The sequence below is a fragment of the Rutidosis leptorrhynchoides genome, chromosome 4, assembly GCF_046630445.1.
Source record: "Rutidosis leptorrhynchoides isolate AG116_Rl617_1_P2 chromosome 4, CSIRO_AGI_Rlap_v1, whole genome shotgun sequence".
Classification (NCBI taxonomy): Eukaryota; Viridiplantae; Streptophyta; class Magnoliopsida; order Asterales; family Asteraceae; genus Rutidosis; species Rutidosis leptorrhynchoides.
Genome location: NC_092336.1, coordinates 503,152,353 through 503,177,161, shown reverse-complemented (window position 1 = coordinate 503,177,161; position 24,809 = coordinate 503,152,353). Strand labels below are relative to the sequence as shown.

At 34.3% G+C, this 24,809-nt stretch overlaps 3 protein-coding genes and 1 non-coding gene across 4 annotated transcripts; 1 reads left to right on the top strand and 3 right to left on the bottom strand.

The window, feature by feature from the left end:
• Positions 1–3,903: 3,903 nt before the first annotated feature.
• On the bottom strand, positions 3,904–4,629 carry LOC139842444 (protein ALP1-like). Its single transcript, XM_071832582.1, has one exon. The coding sequence runs from the start codon at positions 4,627–4,629 to the stop codon at positions 3,904–3,906; it is 726 nt and encodes a 241-aa protein (XP_071688683.1).
• A 4,458-nt stretch (positions 4,630–9,087) lies between these two features.
• Positions 9,088–9,237, bottom strand: LOC139846306 (small nucleolar RNA snoR145). The gene has a single exon (XR_011759030.1). It is a non-coding gene; the product is annotated as a small nucleolar RNA snoR145 (small nucleolar RNA).
• Positions 9,238–10,624: 1,387 nt separating this feature from the next.
• On the top strand, positions 10,625–18,322 carry LOC139844779 (golgin candidate 4-like). Its single transcript, XM_071835002.1, has 15 exons — positions 10,625–11,039; positions 12,044–12,142; positions 13,560–13,664; positions 13,871–13,996; positions 14,394–14,532; positions 14,613–14,677; positions 14,857–15,024; positions 15,116–15,193; positions 15,311–15,448; positions 15,638–15,934; positions 16,038–16,103; positions 16,339–16,541; positions 16,735–16,789; positions 16,965–17,150; positions 17,917–18,322. Exons 1-15 carry the CDS (start codon positions 10,827–10,829, stop codon positions 18,139–18,141), a joined length of 2,163 nt encoding a protein of 720 aa, XP_071691103.1. The 5' UTR covers positions 10,625–10,826; the 3' UTR covers positions 18,142–18,322.
• A 391-nt stretch (positions 18,323–18,713) lies between these two features.
• Positions 18,714–20,883, bottom strand: LOC139844778 (reticulon-like protein B4). The gene is made up of 5 exons (XM_071835001.1): positions 20,472–20,883; positions 19,749–19,929; positions 19,526–19,667; positions 19,361–19,430; positions 18,714–19,070 (listed from the first exon to the last, which is right to left on the bottom strand). Exons 1-5 carry the CDS (start codon positions 20,734–20,736, stop codon positions 18,901–18,903), a joined length of 828 nt encoding a protein of 275 aa, XP_071691102.1. The 5' UTR covers positions 20,737–20,883; the 3' UTR covers positions 18,714–18,900.
• Between the last annotated feature and the right edge of the window lie 3,926 nt (positions 20,884–24,809).

Sequence of the window (24,809 nt, the reverse complement as noted above, 5' to 3'; positions counted from 1 at the left end):
CCAAGAGGTCCGGCTCTGGTATGTGGTGCTTTACAACTTATCATAGATTTTTAGAATCCTTTAAGTAGGTCAGGTCTTACTCTTTAAATTACATATTTTTCGAACTGCTTAAAAGTGAAACTTCCATTATATAATAATAATTAATCAATTAAATATTATTTGACTTAGATTAGATGGATAATGGGGACAATCCAGACAAATTTTTGTCGGAACAAGACAATTTGGGTTACATTTTCATTATGACATGTCATCTAGGTTGCATATAAAATTTACTAACTGAAACTCTATAAATGTGTTGGACAATCAATCTCTCTAGATTATTACACCTACATGTCATCTGGGACGCTTCCTATGGAAGATGTGCTTCTTTATAGGTGATATTTCGCTTCCTATAAATGTGTTTTACAATGACTTTGTTTTCTTACCTTCATTTTTCTATCATCAAATCTTATAATTTTCGTGTTCTAAAAAATGCAGGTACTAAAAAAATTAAAAAAAAAAGGTAAATGCATGAAGTTCGAAGAAAATGTCTAACAAAACCAGCCCTCGCATTACTTACTCTTACGCATTCGCTCTTACGCATTCGCACAGAGTAGAAAACCAAACAACATGCATGTTATCTGGACAATAGTTGGAGTGTAGTGAACTTTTGTTGATAAATGCTAACATACTGCTGTGAATCTCTTCTTTGTTTCAAGATGAGTCACATTACTTCACTTGCTTGCTGATCTAAGACCTTACAACATATGAAAAGTGTTTGACACAACAGTTTATTGCATATGGATAGCAACCTAACAAATACTATATAAAATTGTATTATTAGGATAGTTCGATATTTGATTTGCCCTTAAAAAACCCGCGAATTTCACGGGTCTTAAGCTAGTGTGAATGTATACCCAAATATTAGATACATGAATTTGATAAATTTACAATTATTTTTTGTAGGCACGACTAAGGTGATGTACCTTATAAAATTTGTAAGCGGTCGATGTTATGCTTTAAGTATTGAACTTGGACAAAAAGTGAGATGGTGTCAATTGATGCAAACTTCTAACCAACATATTTGAGATGAAACTTTTTCTCTTTATGTGCTTCAGTAATGTCTTATGGTTACATCAAGCAGAGCAAAATTCTCGTGTCTATGGTTACATGCTAATATACATAGGTATATGAAACTGTAATTTTTTATTATTATTTTATTTTGTAGTGTGAAATACAATTAGCTAAAATTGTGAAAAATGAGGACGAAAAAGTTAGACCGCATAATGGAGCTGCATTTGAGGTAGACTTTTGCTCAACAACTATATAGCAAAGATTCAACCATTCTGATTTGATGCACTGTCAAATTTTTGAATAAATATAACGTATATTTTTTCAACACGTAATACTCATGCTACAATAAACGTGGTCTGATTGTACAACCACACGAGCCAAACGCCTCAAACAAACTTTTCTATTTGTTTTTATGTTGCATTTCAATGACTACATTTCCTTCTAGATTTTTTTATATAATAAATATGTTTTTGGTTTTCATTATCAATGCTTTTTATATGTCTACAATAACTGTTTAAGTATTTTATACTATGTTCAACTTTTAAAGTTATTTACAGACATATATGGTTGGTTTTTAAATTTTATGTACATACATTGGATACAGAACAACTAACATAACTACTTACATTAAATACAATAATCATAAACATTATTTCTTTACAAACACTCACATAGCCCCACGAATTCGCAGGTCCTCCACTAGTATGCAATGAAAACAAAAACATAGTATAACAAAAATATATGTAACATGACACAATCAAAATATATCCACAATAATGTGTAATCTTTGTCGAATATACAACACATTTGTTGATTTACTATTAAACGTTGAATATGAAAAATTAAATATGTATTTTATTCGTTTATTTTGTTAGATATGCGTGTTTTACTGTAATATATCATAACTATTTCATTATAATATTTGAATGAAAAATGTAAATTTAATGATAAATACATTTATATAATAGTATATATGTAAGCATGTATTAATATTTATGTATTTGCATATATATTTCTGGTGTTGGTAAATATATTCGTCGATGAAACTTTTCATCTATGTTCATATTCATATTCATTTAGGTTCATCCATATCCGTATCTATATCCATCACGAAGCGGGTGGATCAGATTGATATCCGCTAGATCGGGTGGCAATTGCCATCCCTACTCCCCACTCGAATAGGATTTTCATTTTTTTCTTATTATTTCAGATTTAGATCCAGAATCCAAATTTATTTTCAGCAGGGAAAAAAATTTGATTTCATCCTTCATGGTGACAATTTTTACCGATAAAGTGCACTAAAATTTTACACTTTTCAGAAAAGATAGAAAAATCTGATTGTGTCGTAATAGTTTTATATTCGAAGGTATGTTACGGTTAATGTTATATTTGAATGTTAAATTTTTGTGAAATTGCTTTAGGTGATGTAAAAGTTGAATGTAAGTTAAATAAATTAATAATATAAACATATGCACATTGAGTTATAGTTCAACTGGTAGTGGTCTGCCTCTCTTAGCGAGAGGTTAGGAATTCGACTCCGCTGGACACCAACATTGCACTCAATGTTATCTTGACCTGCAATAGCCACTCAGGTCGCCTTTCGTTTAGTGCGGGGGCAACAGGGAGGGAGTGTTTTACTGGCCATGCCCTCGGATTGGTCTAGGTTTCCTCCAGGGCCGTAGTTGGGGGATGGTTATGCAACTACGCGAGATGACGCGTGAGTGGGGTTTAGTGCCCCTGGGTAATCCCAAACTGATGTGCAAAAAAGAAAATTTTAATATATATGTGTCAATTTATAATTGGCTTAACAATATTTCACACCATCTTTTTCTTCGTCTCAATTGTAACAAACACCACACAATCTTCAAATTTGAAGCCCATAAGACAATTTGTTACGGCAGGTGGTGTGATTTGTTATGCACTTTTCTGATGACGTGTCAGCGTGGGTTGAAAATGTAAAGTTATGGTGGTATGGATTAGGGATATTGTGACGATTGTTAATACGAGTGATAGATGAGTAAAAGGAAATAAAAAATAATATATTAAAACTAATTTATAAAAAAAAATTGAAAATCAACCAATGAATATGATCCCACAACGTTTCCAAATTGTGCGGGTTTTCAACCCAAGCCCATGTTCAAAAGCATTCAACGCATCATAACACATCGGATCCAATGAGCAAAATCGGCGCCCATAACAATCAGTCGAACGAAGCTTTAGGCGTCAAAATATATCCATGTGGGATTTTGAGGCTTCAAAATATTTCCACGTGGTATTTTGGGGCATTGGAAACACCATGTAACTCCTTAGTCTTACATGTGACTGTTACGTAATATTTTGAAAGTTTTATGATTTTTTTTGGCATGTGATGAGTGTGATGTGTGTGTCATTTATTTGTTATGAGATATTATGGAGATTCCTGTGCGAAGATTTTGAGAGATTCGACAAAATATAAATGAGTGTTAAGTGAAAAATAGTAAGATAATAATATAAAATTGTTCTCTTATTTATGTTTTGCATGACGCCCTTAAAGAATACGCCCATAAGACCACAGATATTGGTGATTGTGACGTGGAGTGGGTGAGATGCACTTTTTGGAGAAAAACTGTGACTGGGCCATGACATTTTGGGGGGAGTTGTAATGGGTAGCTTTTGTCATGGTAAGACTGTGACGTGACATTTTGTTTTTATTTTTTTAATTGTTTTTAAATTATTTTTTATTTTGTTTAATACAAAATATAAAATAAATTAGACAAAAGTACATTAATTATTTAAAAAAAAAACATTACAATAAAAAAAAATACACGCAAAAAAAAAAAAAAACATTACAATACATTATTAAAAAAAACACTAGTTATGCATCGAGCGAAAGTTTGGCGGGAGGTTCCAAATATGAGCCGTTAAATCTTCACGAAGTTGATCGTGCACGTCTCGATCGCGAATCTCTTTCTCTCGTGATCGACGATCTTCGACTCTTCTCCGAATATTGCGACGAGGCCGGTTTTCGGGTTTATCTAACCATTCTTGTTCCCAAGTACTTAACGCAAACCCGTTATCTTCTTGTATCATGTTGTGCATAACAATACAACTATACATTATCTTTCTCATCTTATTAACACTCATAACTCGTGCCGGTGTTTTTAAAATCGCAAACCGACCTTGTAAAACAACAAATGTACGCTCAACATCCTTTCTAGCACTCGCTTGAAATTTAGTAAATTTTTTCCTAGGCTCTTCAATAGGAGTCGTATACCCCTTTATTAGTGTTGTCCAATCGGGATATATCCCGTCCGCCAAGTAGTAACCAAAGGGATACTGGTTTTCGTTTACTTCAAACGATGAAGGTGCGGCTCTATCCTTACGAAGGGAATCAAACAACGGAGAATGATTTAACACACTAATGTCATTGTTTGAACCCGCCATCCCAAAAAACGCATGCCATATCCACATATCGTATGAAGCAACCGCTTCAAGCATGATCGTCGGGTGACCGTGATCACCTCTCGTATATTGACCTTTCCATGCAACGGGACAATTTTTCCATGCCCAATGCATACAGTCAATACTACCCAACATTCCCTTGAAACCATGTTCTCCTCATGCGCCGAATACAACCGAGCAATGTCAGTTACATTAGGCTTCCTCAAATATTCCCACCCATATAAGTCAATTATACACTTGCAAAAATTATTTAAAGTAATATAACCCGTTTTTTCCGCCATTTTAATATATTCATCAAATATATCCGCGGTCATCCCATACGACAATTGCCGTAACGCGCAAGTTATTTTTTGAATAGTTGAGAAACCAAGACGTCCAAGTGCATCCGGACGTTGTTGGAAAAAAGCAAAATGATCGGGGGCATTAGGAGTACAAGAGTGTTGAAGAATACCGTCTCGGATACGGAGAAATAAAACTTTGCGCATCCGAAATCGTCTCTTGAAAATATCGTCCGGAAACGTCGGATTTTCACAAAAGTAATCGCTCCACAATAATTGACCCGCTGCTTCACGATCTCTATTTAAAAAACGTCATGGTTGTCTTTGAAAACGAGTTCTTGGTTGGATTTCTTCCTCTTCTTCGGACGACGTTGAATCGAATAACAAATCGATACTTAAGGCTAAAAAATCCATATTTTTTAGTTTCTAAAACAAAAAGAAGATATAAACTTTTATATATATATGAGTGTGTAGTGAATAAAAGTGTGTGAAAAATGAAAATAAAGAGTGTGTATTTATAGAAGAAAAAGAGGAAAATAAAAAATAAATAAAAAAATCAGCAACGGCTAGCTTATAACGGCTATGAAATTTAGACCAATCAAAACGTGCCACGTCCCCTACTGATGCGTTTGTACCAGCGTTTTTTCGTGACAAACGCCCCGATACAAAGGCCCATTCCGGGTGTTTGTGGGCAGCATATGGCGACAATCGCCTGCATTATCTGTGGTCTACGGGGTGTTATCATTACTTTTGGTGCCATATAAGAGGCTAAAGATAATTTGACGCGCCATAAAGTAATCTTATAATTTAAAATTTAAAATTATTCTTAAAACGACCTCAAACCGAACATGAAAGGAAAACTGATATCGGCTTAAAAGTCACGTTGTTACCCTCGATATTGAGCCCTAAAATAATCAATTATTTAACTTTACCGAAAATTTAAGCATTTATTTGCTTTATTTGGCAGATCAAGTGATTTAGGAGACGATGCAAGAAGAATAAAAAACGGACTTAAAACGAATAATCTAGAGCGAAAACGGTGAAAAAAAGTTACGACCCCGGAGATCAAGTTACGATCCTGTGAACAAGCCAAGTCATGAGCTAAAACCAAGCAAACATGTGAATCAAAAGGCTTGCCCGAATGTGAGTTTCAAACTACCAGATCAAACGGCTTAACAGAAACGGCTCTATCAAAAGGTTGGAACATCTCACGCTACTGATACAAACGGCTTGCCCATATTGATTTTTGGAATATATAGGTCCATTTGTGATATTACACATTTCTCATATATTTATCATGACAATATCCGTCATTTTACGTCCATTTGGATACGGTTTTGGTTATTATTCGCGATTATTATGAAGATTATGGTTTGAGAGCCGAGAAGTGTTTATTTGAAGTATTTTATGAGATTACGCCGAGTTTACAGCAGTATATAAGGTTAAAGTTGATTTGGGGCGCGTCCAAGGCATGAATTCAGCAAAAACAAGTCAGAAACTGAGGTGGGTCATTTGCTCGTCGCGCAGATGAGTGCGCACCGCACACTATAACGTGTTTTGAGACCCGCCAGCTTTCAATTTTATGCAGCTACTTTTATTCACTAATGCGCGCCGCGCATTTATTTGCACACCGCGCAAATCAGGTCGGCCAGATCACTTGAGCTATTTAAGGAAGCAGTTTTACCCTAGTTGTTTTATCTTTTCACCAGCCAATTTTCAGAGCACAAAAGGGCGATTTTCAGTGACTTTTGGGGAATTCCAAGTTTACTCTAACGCATCAATCATTTTGCTAACGAGGATCAATCCAAAATGTCTCATCATGTCTCTCGATCTTTTTGCGTAAGAAAGTTTAGATTTATCGTATATATACCCGAAAATGTTAATACACCGTCTATTCCAATAGCATGGACCATGCCTCGGGCACATAGAGCCGTCTACACCGTCATGTAGTCGTGATGGTGAACGTCGAGGGTAAAAGGCATTACTATCTATTTAGAATCAACAAACTCGACGTATTTTTCCAGTTACTTGTCAATCATTTGATAGAGACGTCAGGTACAAAATAATAAGTCTCAAATAATCACATATCCATGAGACCATTTTAACATCACATAACTAAAGAAATAATAACATGCACTTACTTTTAACATTATCTGAAATACAAATTTTATCATTACCGCTTTATTTATATTTATCATATTGGAATTAGAAAAACCCAGAAACCAAACTACTTATTTAAACCAAGATCAGTTTGATATTGTAATTGTTTCGATTCTATTGTCTTTAAACCAAGATCAGTTTGATATTGTAATTGTTACGATTCTATTGTCTTCTAAAATGACGCTTATGATCTTGATATCTCAATTTCAACATTGTTCTTTACTGTATCTAATGTTCATTGCACGAGTATAGGGGCTGTAATTTTTTATATTTTCTAGTGAAGAAATTTTTTTCTTTTTTAACTTTTTCACATAAATCTTCATAATTTGCCCGAGGCCTCAAGATTTTGCCCAATTTGTAAACATCCATATTTGTCAAAGACTTAATTATAAAAATGGTCACTGTGGTTTGTCAAATCTTGCAAGTTTAGTCACTAAGCTTTTTTTCTTGCAAAGATAGTCACTGAGGTTTGAAAATCTTGCAAAAACTCTCACTCCGTGTAACACGTTAATTATGCCCGTTAAGTATCAGTCACATGTTAGACATGTGAGGGCATTTTGGACCTTCTACCTCAAATTGATAGTCATACAATTCTGAAACACCTTGAAACTCAGGAGTCGGCCCACGATAGACGTGTGAGATAGATAGGATTCTTATATCTTACACAAAATCCATAAATCAAAATTCATAAAAATAGTTCATCAAATTACTTCATCGAAGCCACAACAAAAATTGAATCTGAGAGTAAAATCACTATCCTCTTAAAACCCAAAATCATATAATATTGAAGTTTATTAAAATTCTTTACAAAACCCAAAACAAAAAAAGAAGCTTCTTCATGGATTAGATGAGTTCGATCGGCTACAACAAGTCTTCTTTTATCAGATCGGAGTTTGGCAGGAGATCTGCGAGAGATCAGAGCTTCGCCGGAGATCTCCGATGAAGGAACGAAACGGTAGCGTATATACAATGAGAGAATCGATGTCGGAAAGCAAATCGTCGCCGGTTAAAAATTCGACAGTCATCTCCAGAATCTAGCTTTCTTATTTGGCGTGATTTTCATGTGTTTGATTTTGAAGTTAAAGGGTTTGATTTTTTTCTCTAGAAATCTATTCTACCTTCTCTATATATAAAGATGGTGTTTGTATGTATCACTGCAACTAAAGGTAATTTCTTTTACATATGCTCTTTTTCATTGAAGAATTCAATGTTATAGTTATTGTAGTTAATTTAATTATTAAATGGAAAAGATAAAATTACTCAAGGTGATTTTTGATTTTTCAAGATCTTTGAAGTAATTTCTTTTATCAATGTTATTTGGGTTTGTGTGTGTAGAGACGTAACGATGTAATGAGGGAAATGTGGTTCAAAGTATTTGTATTTCATTCTAATTTGATAAAGATTTGTATTGTATGTATGAATTTTTTTTTATTTTGAAATGTTTGTTAGAGATTTGTCAGATCTAGATTCATTCTATTTAAATTAGATTTAATTAAGGTTTTAATAAAAGAAGAATTGAAGCCTAAAGAAAGTAGGGTTTCAAATTGAAATTGGGGAAAAAAAAGGGAAAATGAACCTGTTTTAAAGGCTGAAATAATAATATATTGACGAAAATACCCCTCACGTGAGGGGCACATGCTCTGTTCCAACGCACCAAACTAACGCCAATTTGCTTGAGTGACTGAAATTGAAAATTTTTGAAACCACTGTGACTAAAAATGCAAGAAAAAAACCATAGTGACTAAAGTTGCAAGATTGACTAAAGTTGCAAGATTTTACAAATAACGTGACTATTTATGTAGTTAAATCTTGTCAAAAAAAAAAAAAAAAAGGGTGATACTCAAAAAGAAATTCAACTATTCAAGTCAAGCTTGTATTCACAATATAGGTTACGTTTATCAGTTCTCATTTATAGCTTTGTGAATCACTAAAGCGTAATCATGTAATTGAAGTATTTTTGATCATTGGCAAGTGATGCTGTTGCACTTAACAACTTTACAAAATGTGACATAAAAGATAAAACGAAGAGGATAAGCAACAAACGCGAGAATAAAAAAAAATCTACTTTTTTACAAACTACTGCTCTGTCCAAATTTATAGTCTACATTTTCTTAAAATTAACAGTGTAACAAACTTTAAGAAGAAAAATAAAAACAAAAGTATAGCCGAGGTTTCAAGACATCACTAAAATGGAATAAGTTTAGCGCATCCTACGATTCGGCAAAATTTCAATATTCGAAGGTAAATAAAATGTGTTAGAGAGGTCTCTTTTGGAGTAAATACCTCCCTGCTGGGACCTTCGTTATCCTTTTACTTTTACTTCTCAATTAAAGGCCTTAACTTGTTAAGATTAAAAATCAAAATTAAAATGTATGAATTAATAGATCTGAAATAAAAACCGGACCGGTAATGGAATAAACCGGTACGACGATCTGAATTCAAATAATATTCGAGAGCAAACTTGGCCGAAAGCGCATTTCTTATAATTGCACCCCCTCCATAGGTCCCTCGTTTTCAGTTAATCGGTAGAACCATTTAATTAAATTAAACTCATGATTAAAAGAAGAAGAAAAAAGATTTGCTCAGTGAATACGAACCATAATAAGAAAAAGTGAATCATGTTGATAAACAATCATCGTAATTTTTCTTCGTTTCTCTTCATCGCAGCTCTAATTTAAAAATAAATCTGACAGATTGGATGTCAAAATAGGATGGAACCCTAGTAAGATAGAGGCAGATTGATCATATTGTGCAGTATATGTGCTATATAGGGTTTTTCAAATGCCCTAAAATCAACTAATAGGTACTACTGTGTAAATTCTCCATTCAGGTGGGCTGGGCCCATTAAAGTGTTACTAATCTGATGGCTGAAGCCCAATTAAAATCCCAAATGCAGTTTTTAATTGTGTTTGCGGTGCTTGTTTACTGTTTGCTGAATCGTTCAAAACGTGTCGAGGATCAATGAGTAGTTCAAACGAGGATAAAAGAATACGCCTTTTGCTGGGGTAATTTTGGTCAGTCGATTTATTGAGTGTTTAAAAAAATGAATAACGATCGCGTTAAAAAACGATTAATCGTCGGTTAATTGAACAATTAAATAAAATAAAGGAATGAAAAGGGAACGGAAATATAAAAAAAAACCGCGCTTCGCTGCAAGGTGTTATTGGTCAATTAACGGTCGGTTCATTGAACGTTTAAAAAAAAGGTTAACGTATAGTTAAAATGTTAAGAAAATAAATGAACGAAATAAGAAGATGAAAAAAGAAGTGAAAAGAAAGTGTTAAAAATATAATGTAAAACAAATTATATATGCTGAATATTGAAGATTGTTTGTAAAGAAGATATGGTCTAAAGGTCTATATGCTGAATTTTGAAGATTGTTCGTATTCACAAACAGTTTTTAGGTCACTAACAGTTTGTAATAAAAACCTCTACAATCTGGAGACTAAAGTGTCTATTTGTTATCAAAAATTAATTCTAAATGAATTTTATTAATTAATTTTTAATGTAGGTTAGAAGTCATAATTATGATTATCTTGATTAAACAGATGCACTTAAAAATTAAAATTAAATTATTTTTAATGCTTATGTAGTAAGCAAATTGAAAAAATAAGAATAAGAATCCCAAACAAACACAAATACACCGTTACTTTAAAAAATTATTACGGTAATTTCATCGGAGTAGAACACAAAATTCTTATACGATACGAGTACTTATTTGTTCCATATACTCAGATCTACCCAGACGTCCGTTTGATGATCAAAATCCGATAGATCCCCCTCCATCAGAAACATTTGCACACGTATCTTGCTTAATCTCACCGACAATTGTGCTGCTCTTCCATTTTTATAATCAATCAAATTATCATTTATCAATCAATCGAAGAAGGAGATATGATGTGGAGCACGACTCTTGCAAATTTAAAAGAAAACCTAAACAAAATCGCGTTGGACGTTCACGATGATGATAATGATGAAAAGGAAGATGATTACGAGAGGCAGTCGGAGATCTCTAATTCCAGATACTCATCGTATTCCGATCGGAGGTTTTCCGGCCGGTCTGTTTCCTCTATCGCTAACGGTATCGATTCGACTTCTACTTCAGAGGTATATGTTGTATAATGTTGCTCAATCTGATTGATTTATGTTATTTTTGCTAATTTGGAGTTGGTGATTTCAGTTTGAATTGATTCTACTACAATTTGTGGTATTTAGGGACGCTAAGTTAGGGTTTTTGGTCAGGCTTGGAGAATAAAGTATGCAATCTATGTGTTTGGTAACTGGATAGAGAAAACTACGAATTTTTGCGCTGTTTTTCCTTACGTTTAAGAATTGCTTGTCTTATTTGATAGAAATTAGTAGGAGTAATTAGTTAATACGGAGCTCCAGATTGACCTCTGGGGGTTTTCTCCCCGGTCCGCCTGCCCCTCGGGATGGTTGAAGGATCGGGTTCCTGCAATGCGATTCGGGTTTCCTCCCGAAAGTGGCGTGCGTGTGTGGCAAATGAGAGTATTCGATGCCGACTGTTGTCTTACAAAAAAAATTTTTTAGAGTAAATTTGTAGTATACTAGTATTAGTATAGGTTATGATTGAATTTGAAATATATTTTATATTGTACTAGAATCGTATGCAGGTAGATATTATGCTACTGAATGAGCTTATAGCGTGAAATATAGGTTTATTTTTTTGAAGATTTAGAGATAGTAGCACTGTAGCAGACTAGCAAGCCTTCTGGGTGCCAGATATGTTTCTTGATGTTTTTTGGATTTTCATGATTGTTTGAACACATTTATTAAATGCTACGGAGTATTGTTTTTATATGTTTAAAAAGATTTCATTGAATGTGCTATCTATGTGAATGGTACTTAAAGCCTTGAAAGATGTTTATACGAGGAAGATGTATGACTAATTATCAATATGCAACCTTGCATATCGCTTAATGGTAAAAGATACTTTGTAGATTGTTGTTTTGTTGGGTTATGTCACAACATAATGTATGATGCTCGCACATTGCACAACTTCAGATATGTCTTTAGAATTTCGAGTTACTTCTATGAGAAAATGATTTTATAGAAAAACCACTATATAATTCACTCGTGCTGTATTGCAGATTGAGCAATACAAAGCAGAGATAAAGAGGCTTCAGGAATCGGAGGCACAGATCAAGTCACTATCAGTTAACTATGCAGCTTTACTAAAAGAAAGAGAGGTAATCGCTTTTTGTCCATGTTGTTATGTTTGTGAAATGTACTGAGATTGTATTTGTAGAATGCGGCGTCGGTTGTTTAACTACTTTATATACAATGTGCGGTTGCCACCGTTATAAAAGTTCATCTAAATTTAAATACCATGAAGATCGATTTGCATTATTTTCCCCTGTATAATCTATATCACGTGGAAATAAACTTTTTAGTGATGACATGCCGTTTTAGATAGTTTGCAACTCCAGAACCGAGAACTGACATGTGTGAGAAATTTAGAAAATGTTAATAGAATAGCTGTCACATTGGTACGTCAAAGTTTAGTATCTGCATTGGCATATCAAGTAGGAATCTACCTTATTAGAAAATGTCAATAGTGAAGGTGTATCAATAAGGTGGACCACCATATAGTTGATTTTGATTTATGTCTCACGTGATGGGATTGGGGCGGTCTGCTATCGGCCGTTTGAGGTTGCCAACATTTCAACAGTGGTATCTCAAGGTAGCCAATCCTGAAAGGGCAAGGGGATAAATAGTTAAGCTTCTCCTTTTTTTTTTTTTTTTTTTGTAGGTTATGAACTTGGCATTTTGTTTCATGTATTCAAGTTTTATCCTTCCTTCACCCTTTCGGTATTTAGAAATTCAGGATTGTAAAGGGTGGCTTAATATATAGCCGTTAAACATTTCTCCCTTTTATAAGACCTAATGTTCTTAGTCTTTTCCCCCTCCATGCTTTTAGATTCAATATTAATTTATACCTGGCAAACGGGTCGGGTTGGATCGGTTTGGGTAACGGGTCAAAATGGTTTTGGGTTGAAACGGGTGATGGGTCAAACGGGTAAAAATTTTAAACGTGTCGAAATGGGTCAGGTTGGGTCAGTTTGGGTAACATGTCGAAACAGGTAACGGGTCAAATGGGTCAATGAGTCCAAACGTGTCATATACTTTTACATTGTTCTTTTTACATTTATTATATTATCTTAGTTATTATTATTTATTAGATATATAATATATAATATATAAGAAATATTAATATACATAATAAATGATATAACCATGAATGGTTTCATAAATATTTGGCGGATGAAACTTGTTACGCTCGACTCATTTGACCCATTCACAAGACCCATTAGACCTATCCCTATTTATTGAGCTTTGGGTATTGATACCCATTAGCCCTATTCCTTTAAATTTTGTACAGGACCCAATAGGTTGGAGGAAAAACTCATTGGACCTTTTTTTAAAGTTCTTATTTACATTGTTAGGCCTGAGTTTTCTCAAGGCCCAATTGACCCGAAAGCTTGACCCAATAAACCCAAACTTGAGAGTATGGGTCTAAATTGCCAGGTATATTAATTTTATAGTATGTACTATGTAACTGGAACTGCTATTTTTATAAAAGTGATCTTAAGGTTCCATATGCAGGATCGGATATCTCGCCTGAATGATGAAAATAGTTCGTTGAAGAAAAATCTTGATTCATTTAGAAGTGAGAGTTCAAAGACCGCATCAAATAGCCCCTCATATAAGGTAGTCTTATGGTACATAATTCTACTTCATTTGTTGAGGAGTATCGTACATGTGTTACTTGCTATAGGTTTTGAGAATATACTATCAGATTTGCAAGTGTGTTTCACCCTTGTATTGTGTTTTTGGGCTTGTTTCATTCTACATCAGATAGTGCTGATGTTAACCTCCTTATCCTATAAGGTAGTAATAACTTGCTCAGTTAAAAGCAGAAAAATCGCTCTTTTGGAAAGAGAATGCAGAATGGTGTTGCATTAAAAGAAGATGCACTAGGAAATGGAGTTGCACACTTACAGAATAAGATGGGACGTTCAAGTAGTGAAGGCAGTGAAAAGGTAGTAACTTTATGTTCATTTCGGTTGATAAAGTATGTATGCTGTTGGTTATTTGTTAAATGCCATAAAACAGATTGGCTTATGTGTTGCAACAGTGCCATTCAAGATAATATTGGAATGTGAAATGATTCCTTAATTTTGCTTTCTCAATGTGAATGTAGCTTGCTAACATTAACAAATGGATGCAAGTATTAGCCATGTTTTGTCTGTGGTTGTAAATAAACTTTTCTTGCTGTAATTGAAAATGGTATCCTCTAAACTATATGTTTTGACAGATGTAATTGAGGATGTTTATACTTTTCTTGCTGTTACCCTGTTGTATTTTTCTGATTCTCGTGATGTGCTTTTTAGTACATAATGAACGAATTTTGACGACAGATATATGAATAACTTCTAGGAGATATCTGAATTATTGGAGGAAAGAAACAGATCTCTTGCAACACTGCAATCAATGCATGAGCAACAAATAAAGCAACTACGAGATGAACTTGACAAAGAACGTGTAAATTTGACAAGTTTGCAATCCAGGTTCCAAGGTATTCTTGTGTTGAAGATTGATTTTGACTACATTATTCACGTAATTAGATATTTTCTGATGCCAAAAAACTATTTCTAGAGGAACAGAAGTTGAACAGATCTTTCCGAGAGGATAATAATTCTTTGAAGGCGGATAAAGAAACTGTAAGTTTCATATTTTATTACAAAGTTCATCATAATTGAACCCCATTCTTGCTTTTTTGGGCCTTCCATAACCTGGTTATAACAACTTATCAGAAAATGAGCAACCACATGTGTCCACTATGTTCTTAGAAAGGCAAGGTACATGAAGACAATTTTGTGACTTTGTTATGGTTTTGCAGACGTTGGTGGAGATGAACAAAATAAGAGATGAGCTGAGCAGTAAATCATCTGAAATACGACATTTGCAAATGGAGTTGAGTAGAAAGGAAAATGTAGTACCAAATGATGCTGCAGAGGGTCTTAAAAGAATAATAACATCTTTGGAAAAAGAGAACCGTGATTTGAAGGTTGTAAAGATGAAGAAATATTTTAAATTGGCCATATATTCTTCTTTTGTGTAGCACAAGTCTCAATATTTATACAATTATTCCCTTGTAGATGGAAAAAAACGAACTCAAGGTGGCTTTGGAAGTTGCTAATAAATCTTTGCCCCAAGTTTCAAATGGTGTACATGAGGTTGGTTTACTGTAGCTTTATATGATGCCCGTTTCATATTCTGTTTGAATAAAGACATGTTCTTTCCATAATTAATGTTAATGTTATTTATAGAAAAATGCTATTTGTTTGCAGCAGGCATCTGAAAGTTTTCCGGGCAAAGAAGAATTGGAGGCCTCTTTACAGAAGCTGGAGAAAGATTTGAAAGAGACATCACGGGAAAAGGACAAGGCTTTACAGCAGCTGAGTCGGCTTAAGCAGCATTTATTGGAAAAGGTTCGTTACCCATAAATTTATTACATTTGTTTTCTTCAATCATATTCTTCAAAACTACCTATGTTTATTTCACAGTTGATGCTTCAGCTATACAAATATCCACAAATTCACATGTTGATGATTGTATTACAGTCTATTTAATGAAAATACTTGCTGGATATTTGTTTGATATGCTCTGATTTTGTTTAGGAGTCGGAAGATTCTGAGAAGATGGACGAGGACAGCAAGATCATTGAAGGGCTACGTGAAAATAACGAAATTTTAAGAGCTCAAATAAGACACTTGGAAAAATCTCTGAATCAGGCGATTGCTGGTCAAGAAGAGGTTAAAATGATGAACAACAATGAACTTCAGAAGTCTAAGGAAGTCATTGATGATCTAAATAAAAAGGTGGCCAACCTTAGAAGTACAGTAGATGCAAAAAATGTTGAACTTCTAAATCTTCAAACTGCTCTTGGTCAGTATTATGCTGAGATAGAAGCCAAGGTAATTCTGTTATCAGTTGATGTTTTGATTAGCACCATATGTATGTTAGTAGATGTTGAAAGTGGCTTTGTTGTTTGCTATACAAAAAATTATGTTTATTCAGGAACATTTGGTAAGGGAATTGGCTTCTGCGAGAGAAGAAACTGCTAGACTGTCTGAGCAATTAAAGGTTGGTTGTCACTCGTGCGGTATCTTTTTTAATTTGATTTAATCATTCTTATTATATATTTGCTTACAGAAGACATTTGCCTAGTAGTAGTATTCAATTAGTAAGATATTACGAGTCTGATACTAATATGAGCAGACGAGTGATGCTTAATATTATTTAATCATACTGATGTGTAGTAAATTGCTTAAGAGTCGAGAGTGATAATGATTGAATCTAATCCATATTTCTCCTTTAGGATGCATTTCAACAAGTAGAGACAACAAAGCAGGAAAAGGAGGAATCTTTGGAAAAACTTGTACACGCTGAAATACTACTATCAGAAGGAAAAGGGAGAGTAAATAAGCTAGAGGAAGACAATGCTAAGCTACGGCGTGCTCTTGAGCAGAGCATGACGAGGCTCAATAGAATGTCGATGGACTCTGATTTTTCCGTTGACAGGTTAGTCTTTTCAGTTCTTATTGTGTTAATTTATAGGTGATTGGTTTACTATAGTAGACACCCAAATCCTATAGTTTCCACCCGAAGCAGTTTGTGATATAAGTGAGATTTTCTTATTTTTTATGCCTGTTAATTATCATTATGTTCACATGAAATCTGAGCTTTCATGAAGAATAACTAGCATTATCTGCAGGCGTATTGTGATCAAATTGTTGGTGACTTACTTTCAGAGGAACCACAGTAAAGAGGTATGTATGAACTACCCTCTTACCCATTTTAAAAAAAAAAGGTTTATTCTGGCGGAGAAACCCTGACTCCGGGTGACTATTGAGTTTCTATCCCGTGTGTGCCAATCACACCTAAAAAAAACTAAAAAAGGCGTAAACCCGTCAACTCACAATTTCTTTATCATGGTGCTTGTAGGTTCTGGATCTTATGGTACGCATGTTAGGATTCTCTGAAGAAGAGAAACAAAGAATTGGGCTTGCTCAACAAGGAGTGGGTAAAGGTGTTGTTCGTGGTGTTTTCGGTTTACCAGGACGCCTAGTTGGCGGCATTCTAGGAGGAGCGCCAACAGAGAATTCTGGACATATGTCATCAGATAACCAGGTAATGTGATTCCGTCCCACTTAATGCTGCAGTTATATGAACAACCAGAATTAGTAAACAAATTTTGCACATATAACAACAACAACAAAACCCAATACCACATGAGTAGTGTATGGGGGAGGTGAGATGTAGACAATCCTTCCCCTATTCGAGAATAAAGACAAGTCATTTCTCCACATAGAGTGAAAAACACTCTCAAATGTAGAGAAACTCATCCCTCTCTCTATACGACGGATAGAGAGATTGTTTCCGAGTGGACCTCCGGCTAATAAGTAGGAAAATTTTAAACAATAAATTTTAATTAAAAATAAAATTGAGACGCCATGAAAATGGTAAAATCAAATTTCCATGGGTTTTAAATCCTGCATGAAATTTAATTTAGGCTCTAAGAGTCAGTCAAGTCACCAATAAATCGACGCTTGCTGTCGACTCAATAACTAGAGCCGTCAAAAATAGAGTGTTTTGTTTCAAATTGGAAGGGAAAAAAAAAAAAAAAAAAACACATAAAAGCACTTGTCATAGAGAAAGTTGTAACATTGACCTTTAGTCGTATCACTTCACGTGTCTCTCTATTCTGATGTTTCACATAACATTGGGCTGAGTTTGCATTATGTAGAATCTACTATCTTAGCTAGTATAATCAGAAATCAGGAGATGATTTACAAGGCTTTTGTGTCGTTTGTTTTGGCTTGCGTGCAAAACTGACATTTTTATTCATTTAGTGACGATTATATGATATAAATAGTAATGATTTTGTATGTTGCAGTCGTTTGCGGATATGTGGGTTGATTTTCTTCTGAAAGAAAGTGAAGAAAGGGAAAAGAGAGAATCCGAACAGAACAATGGTGATGGATCTAAAGAAGGTACAAGTCCAGTTAGCACGAATAATGCTTCGTTTATGACAGAACAACGTATTTCAGAGTTTTCAACTGTTCCTCTTGCTTCACCGGATAGCAATCCTCGATTCTCAAGACAAATTCCCAGATACTAATTAGCAAGGGTTTTTGGTTTGTGTAGTTTTACTTTAATTATAGTTTTTTTTTTGTTCAATTTATTCTTTAATTTTCTACTTATAAGGGTGTTTGATATATAATGTTTATGACGATACGAAAATCTTGCACCATCAAAAATGTTTGTACATTTTAGAATGATGATATGAATATGATCGGAAAACAAACTTAATTTTTTTTTTCTAGTGCATGAGCAAAAGATACCGCTATTATCATTCTTCCTTGTCACAAGTAAGAAACCTATTCATACTTTTCACATTCAACCTTAAAGTTAAAACTCTCGAAAATGAACATTTAGGTTTCAAATTTGACATTTTAAGCAATTTGGCATAGCAACTTTTTAAATCTCAAGCCTAAGGTGGCTCATTTGCACATGTATGTATACATGAGGCGAGCCTACACTGTAAATTACTCTACCTCGATGACAAATTTGCAGTTTTTCATCAGCCCGAAGATGCAACGCACCATTCCGAGTCATGAAAAACAAATCCAGGTTCGATTCTTTCAAAAAGCTAGACCCAATCAGAAGACAAACAATTTGTAATTGGTCACAATTTGCACATTCGATAGAAACAAACATCAGGGAAACTTGTGCATGTACAACTCAATAAAGGATCACAACACTTAAAACAACTAAACGAAAAAAACAGTAAACGAAAACATATTTCAACTAATCACCAACACTCTCATAGTCCATAACCACATGTAGAACATTCAAAAAGCACTACAACAATCCAACTTCAAGCTCTCTTTTTGTCTTTCAATGGTCCTCGGGGAATTTTACTCACAACCTTGGCATCAAACACTGCATACTGTTTCTTGATCTCGATCATTGCTTTCTCTGCGAATGCATCAATTTTGTCCTCATACTTCTCGTATAGAACCGGGATTGTGTGTAAAAGCACAAAAGCTGTTTTCATAAACAAGTAAACCAATCTTAGCTGTTATATGACTTCAGACTTGACATCTTTCCTATTTGTCAACTAACTAAGTCCCTTACCCATGGGAGGAATTTGTTAAAGTAGATGATAAATGACACGAAACGTTACAGTTAACAGGGTTGAGAGAATCAAATGTATAGCAGGACTAAATCTTTGACACATTTTTTAACATGTAAACTGGTTATACACTTATGCTAATGCTAGCAATTATCAAGACAAAAAAGGAGATAGGACAGATAAAGAGAGAAATCTGTATTACTTATGTACAACAATGTCAAGAAGTTGCACCAGCTCCCCACAACGGATAGAATCCAAAGTCCAACAACAACCTGCCAAAAATATACAATTTACAGCAAGTTAACACCCTATAGTAGAAACTTCTTTAAATAGAGTAAACACAGTGAGATGAAATGACACAACATACAAAAAGAAACTTCTTTAAATCCCTCCCAGATGCAATGTTCCGAAGCGTATCAAGACCCTGATTGAGTTCATTCCTTAATCCAGCAGCAAACTGTAGGAACTTATCCTCGGGAATTCGGACTTCAGGGATATGTGGAGGGGACCTGCAAACGGACCAGTCAGTCGATAACCTCAAAAATTAAAATGTACTCTGTATTAAAGTAGTCAAACAGCGTAAAGCTTACTTGTTAATGAACTTAGAAGTGTTGGACCATAGGAAGAGAACAGCAAATGCAAATATCAAAACGTAGCAAACCAAAGTAAGCAGATGGTACTCAAGCAATTCAAAAAACACCCACACTGCAGTTGCTCCACCAAGTACACTCGCTGATATCTTCTTGTTTCGCCACAAGAACACATCAGCAGCTGCATTTGATTACCATGAAAGACATTAACTCAGAAAATTACGACTAATTAACTGAAGGCAATATAACACTAAACAATGGGACCACCCAGTGAGGTGACATATGAAGAACATAAATCATCAAGAAAGTTTCAACTTCTTTAAATATGACACATTTCATATATCAAAATATCACCATAACAATTTATTAATTTAATTGTATGAAAAAAGAAACAAATAACAAAATGTTATCCTTTGGCCAATTGCCTGTCAATTTGACCGAACAAAAACTTATAGTTAATATTACAATCAACTTCATAACACCTAATATATAACTTTAGCTCTTTTGATTCATTAAATAATCTGGATAATACTCCGTATAAAGTAACACATAAAAAATTAACATTAAATCATATACATTAAAAATATATATAACAGTCTAATTAGCAAAAGCACAACAGTAATTAGGTAACTTCAGCTGTAACTCATCAAGTAAACTTCAAATTATAGTTCACTAACAAATAAATCAGTATATTGAAATTAAATAATTACTGGTACTACTTACGTTTTCCACCACCAAAAACTTTATGAACAGGTTTCTCTCTACCAAACAACCTATAGATCTTGGATTTCATCGAAGAAGAAGAAGAAGGTGGTGACGTGGCATCGTGATGCTTCTTCTTCAACTCATCATCGTACTGATGTTGCTGATGTTTCTTCTTTTTCTTATCAGTGTCAGAATCGGAAGATGAAGAATCATCACGCTGAGTAATTTTATCCATTAAAGAAGATTCAATTTTTGGGTCGATTTCGTCACCGTGTTCCGCCATTTCAACTGAAATTCGAAACTATAGTTGATAAACAGTTGATGGATTGATAATTCAGAAACGGTTGATGATGATTGATTGAAAAATCCACAGTAAAAGTAGACACACAGTATGTGTTTATGGATGGTCGATAAATTTGCAGAAATTAGGAATAGGTGGATGCGTGAGGGTTTAAGTTATATATACACGTGTAACATGCTCGACAAAAATCAGTAAATAATAAAACAAAAATGTTATCGTGTTGATGTTTTGATGTCGATTCATCAATCAATGTTGAATTTAAAAAGCTTATTTACATTAATAATGTTAGTTTATTACTCAATTTGTTTGTGGTTTTTGACAACTAAGAATCAAGTCGCTATTACCTTTATATACTAATTGACACCAGGATTTTGGTCGTTTCCTTCTCAAACACCTCTAAAACGACATCTCTTGCATCTATATAAAAGCACAAAAAAAATTCTCCCAAACTATTCGTCGTCTCCTCTCTCTCTACTCTTTTGGCGACTCTTCTCTAAATCTAGGGTTTCGATTCCGTTGTGAAGATTGCGAATTAACCCTGGCTTTTCTTCGATTTTGTGGCTGAACCATCATTCGATCTGATGGTTTATTTTTCTGGTCGTGAGGGTCTCGATTTAACCCCAGGGTTTTGGATTTTGTGGCTTTTTCTTTGGATTTTGTGGTTTTTTCTTTGTGCTCCATCATCTAAACAGGGGTTTTCATCACCCGTCAGCGATTGTGGTTTAACCTTGCTGGATTTCGTATGATCAGGCGACACTCATGTATCAACCCTCGGGTTTCATCCGATTGTTGCTAACATCTGCGGATTTCGTGCCGTCGCTATCAGCAACAGGTATACATCTCAAATAATTTTTACAGATTATTAATCGTTAATGGATTTATCTATGTTTGCTGTTGTTCTTTGTTATGGTATTTCCATAGGCTCTTTGGGTTTCGGCATGATGAGGAATTGATAATGCCTCCTAAACAATGGCTCTTTGTATTAATTATTATGCGAATGCGAATGAGAATGAGAATACTAATTTGGGAGTTTAACTTTTTGTTGATATATTATTCGTTGTTGCATTTTCACAGCTTGCTAAATCTGTGATGGTGAAATCTGTGCGCCCTCGGTCACCTCTTGGCAAGGCAACATATTAGTTGCAGCCATGGTGACTGATTACATGTTTCTGAGGCATAAATACTACTTACGCTGATGTCTTCAGAAATTCCAGCTACTGCACAGAGTTTGGTTGCCGTCCTAGGACGTGGTAGCCTCTTTGTTGCTAAATGATTGTAGCAAAAACACTTACGCATTACCATGATTTGCAACACCGTTGTTCAGTTGGAATTTCAATCAGTTACAACGCCTTTCGGTACTGATCACAACTCAAGAAGGTTTTATAAAATATGTTGTGATGATAAATATGTTGGAGTTGGGTCGATCAACGAGAAAAGTGAGTTCGTATCTTGGCGGGGCACTCTAAAGATTGCAGCCACGATGATTCATATTCTCTTGCTTGATTTTAAACACGGATCTGAGCCTCATTTATTCTTTTTTCAGATTTGCGTTTTCTGTGACGTACTGGAATTGTATATAGTTACTGTCGAGTATTCATTTTTTTTTTTTGGCCAATTTTAAGTTATGTTTTATGAAACATAACCCCATGTTTCGGGGGAAGTGATAATATAAAACATAACCCCAAGTTTTGGGGGAAGTGATAATATGGGGTTTACAAGATTTATACAAAACTGTATATATCTATTATTGAGAAAAATAACAATTTTAGTTGATAACTAAACTTTGTGTAACTGGAGAACTGTTTTTGTGTCGTCATTTTAGTTGGGATCGTATTATTCTTCATTATATGACAGAGTCAATTGTCCATTTTACTTCAAAATCGGAGCATGTTGGCATAGCGATCGTTGCTCCAGACTTCATACGAAACCTAGCGTTAGTCCGACATTGTTGCTAGCTAATATGTATCAGCGTCCTGATATGATCACTCCTGGTGTTGATGCTCAAGTAAACCCTATCGATCCTCGCAAAATTCAAGGTCATTTTGAGGTATCTCCTAACTTTTTCTGATTTTTTGTGTATATATGTAATTCAGTTATAATATGTCCGAAGGACTTTAAGGAGGATCCGTTTGAGGAGCTGAACAAGTATGAGGAAATTTAAAGTTTGAATGTTTGTGGCAACTTTGCTGATCTTATGGTAAAATCAATGCCTCTATCTAGCCGTTATTATACATATTTTTTTAAAATATATCTGTAATGGTTGTTCCGTTATCATATATATCATGTGGGAAATGTATATGTTTAGTTTAGGTAGAAAGAGTATGCAACAAAAGCAGTGAAGAACCTTACTCGAAGATACTATGTCGGTATTGTTGTTTCCTTTATTTTATTAGTAATACTTTTTTCTTTGTAAATATAGCATTTTGGACTTTTGTTAATGGATTTGAAAATGTTCTTCAGGTCGGCCCATTATTGTGGAGTTCTTGCCCGTGACTGATTTTTGGGAAGCTACTTGCAGGCAATATGAAGAGAATACATGCAATCGGAGTGGTTACTGCAACTTTATACATCTTAAAAAGATTGGAAGGTTATTTCCATCACTACTTCATGTCTTTTATTTTTAATTCTATTTACCATAACAGGTTTAAAGGAAATTAGCAACAACATGTTGGTGTTTATATGTTTATTTCGACCCAATTATACAATCCCAGAACATTGCTTTTGATAAATTGGATTGTAGAAGATGGTGTTTGAATGTGCTTCTGTTGCTTTTTGTGACGATCCTTCCAAATCCCTTTGGACGAATACATCATCCATTGATTTCATATTGAGGTTTTGACCTCTATATGATACGTTTTGTAAACATTGCATTCTTTTCAAAAGGTACACAATAAATGAATATCAATTTCTAAGGTTTTCAACGTTTGATGATTTCTACATATAGACAATCACCATAAATAATAGTTTACCATAATACATCCGTTGACAATGCAGTCAAAATAAGATACACGGTGATGATTTTGTGAATGCAAAGTTTTCTTGAATAAAGCATGTATGACTCCATGCACATAGCTTGTATCACATATAAGCAAACATCGGAAGACTTCTAGAAACCTGAGAATAAACATGCTTAAAAGTGTCAACACAAAGGTTGGTGAGTTCATAGTTTTAATGTTGCGCATAATCTGTATATAAAGGTGAATCACAAGTTTCCAGTTGTTTCATCCAGAAACGTTTATCAAAATATTCTACGAAATTGAGCACCCTGGTAACTAAACTTAACGTATATATAATTTATACCCTATGTATAATCATCTTAATAATACACGCAAACCAACGTGTACGCTTCTCAAATAGCATACGTCCGTTAAAAGGCTAGTGCTCTAGCTCGGACGGGGATATCAAGCCCTATGGATCCATATACTACTACTCGCGCCCACCAGTTCTTATAATCGGCAGTTACTAGTTACCAAAACTAAGGGATTTTCGGTTCAAACTCGGTGTAGAATTTAGTATGTACTTGTATCCATTGCGTATAAAATAAAGTGCATGTATTCTCAGCCCAAAAATATAGATTTCAAAAGCAATTAAAAAGGGAGCAAATGAAACTCACCTTAACAGCATATAAAGTAATTCACCGGAATGTGACCGAAACTCGAAATGTAAAATAACCGTAGATCTCAACCTAGAGAACATATGTTGGTCAATACATGTCTAACAAATTAGGTCTGGTCATAGTGTATCACAATCCTAATGCTCGAGATCGACATACAAAAGTTAACAAAAGTCATCTCAAAAGTTAACCTTACCCAATATGATCTTTAAATCTATACATGTCTATTAACATAATATAAGTCTTGATAATTGAACGAATTTATAGTTTATCAAACTCAAAATATTATTTATTTCAGGAGCTATATTATATTTGAATTATCATGGCAATCGAACATATTTTATTATTTCACATAGTTTTCCAATACTTGTAAAATCAGATTGTATTGTTTATAAAGATTTATAACATGATAAGACAGTCGACTTTGACAATTGCTCAACAA

Bases quoted from the DNA above. Each gene is read 5' to 3' on its own strand.
- LOC139844778 (XM_071835001.1), bottom strand. From the start codon at position 20,736: ATGGCGGAACACGGTGACGAAATCGACCCAAAAATTGAATCTTCTTTA. The intron at 19,930-20,471 runs GTAAGTAGTACC...AATCAAATGCAG, and splicing joins AGTTTTTGGTGGTGGAAAAC to CTGCTGATGTGTTCTTGTGG. The intron at 19,431-19,525 runs GTATGTTGTGTC...TATTTTTGGCAG, and splicing joins ATTTAAAGAAGTTTCTTTTT to GTTGTTGTTGGACTTTGGAT.
- LOC139842444 (XM_071832582.1), bottom strand. From the start codon at position 4,629: ATGTTGGGTAGTATTGACTGTATGCATTGGGCATGGAAAAATTGTCCC.
- LOC139844779 (XM_071835002.1), top strand. From the start codon at position 10,827: ATGATGTGGAGCACGACTCTTGCAAATTTAAAAGAAAACCTAAACAAA. The intron at 13,665-13,870 runs GTAGTCTTATGG...CTCAGTTAAAAG, and splicing joins CAAATAGCCCCTCATATAAG to CAGAAAAATCGCTCTTTTGG. The intron at 16,542-16,734 runs GTTAGTCTTTTC...CATTATCTGCAG, and splicing joins TCTGATTTTTCCGTTGACAG to GCGTATTGTGATCAAATTGT.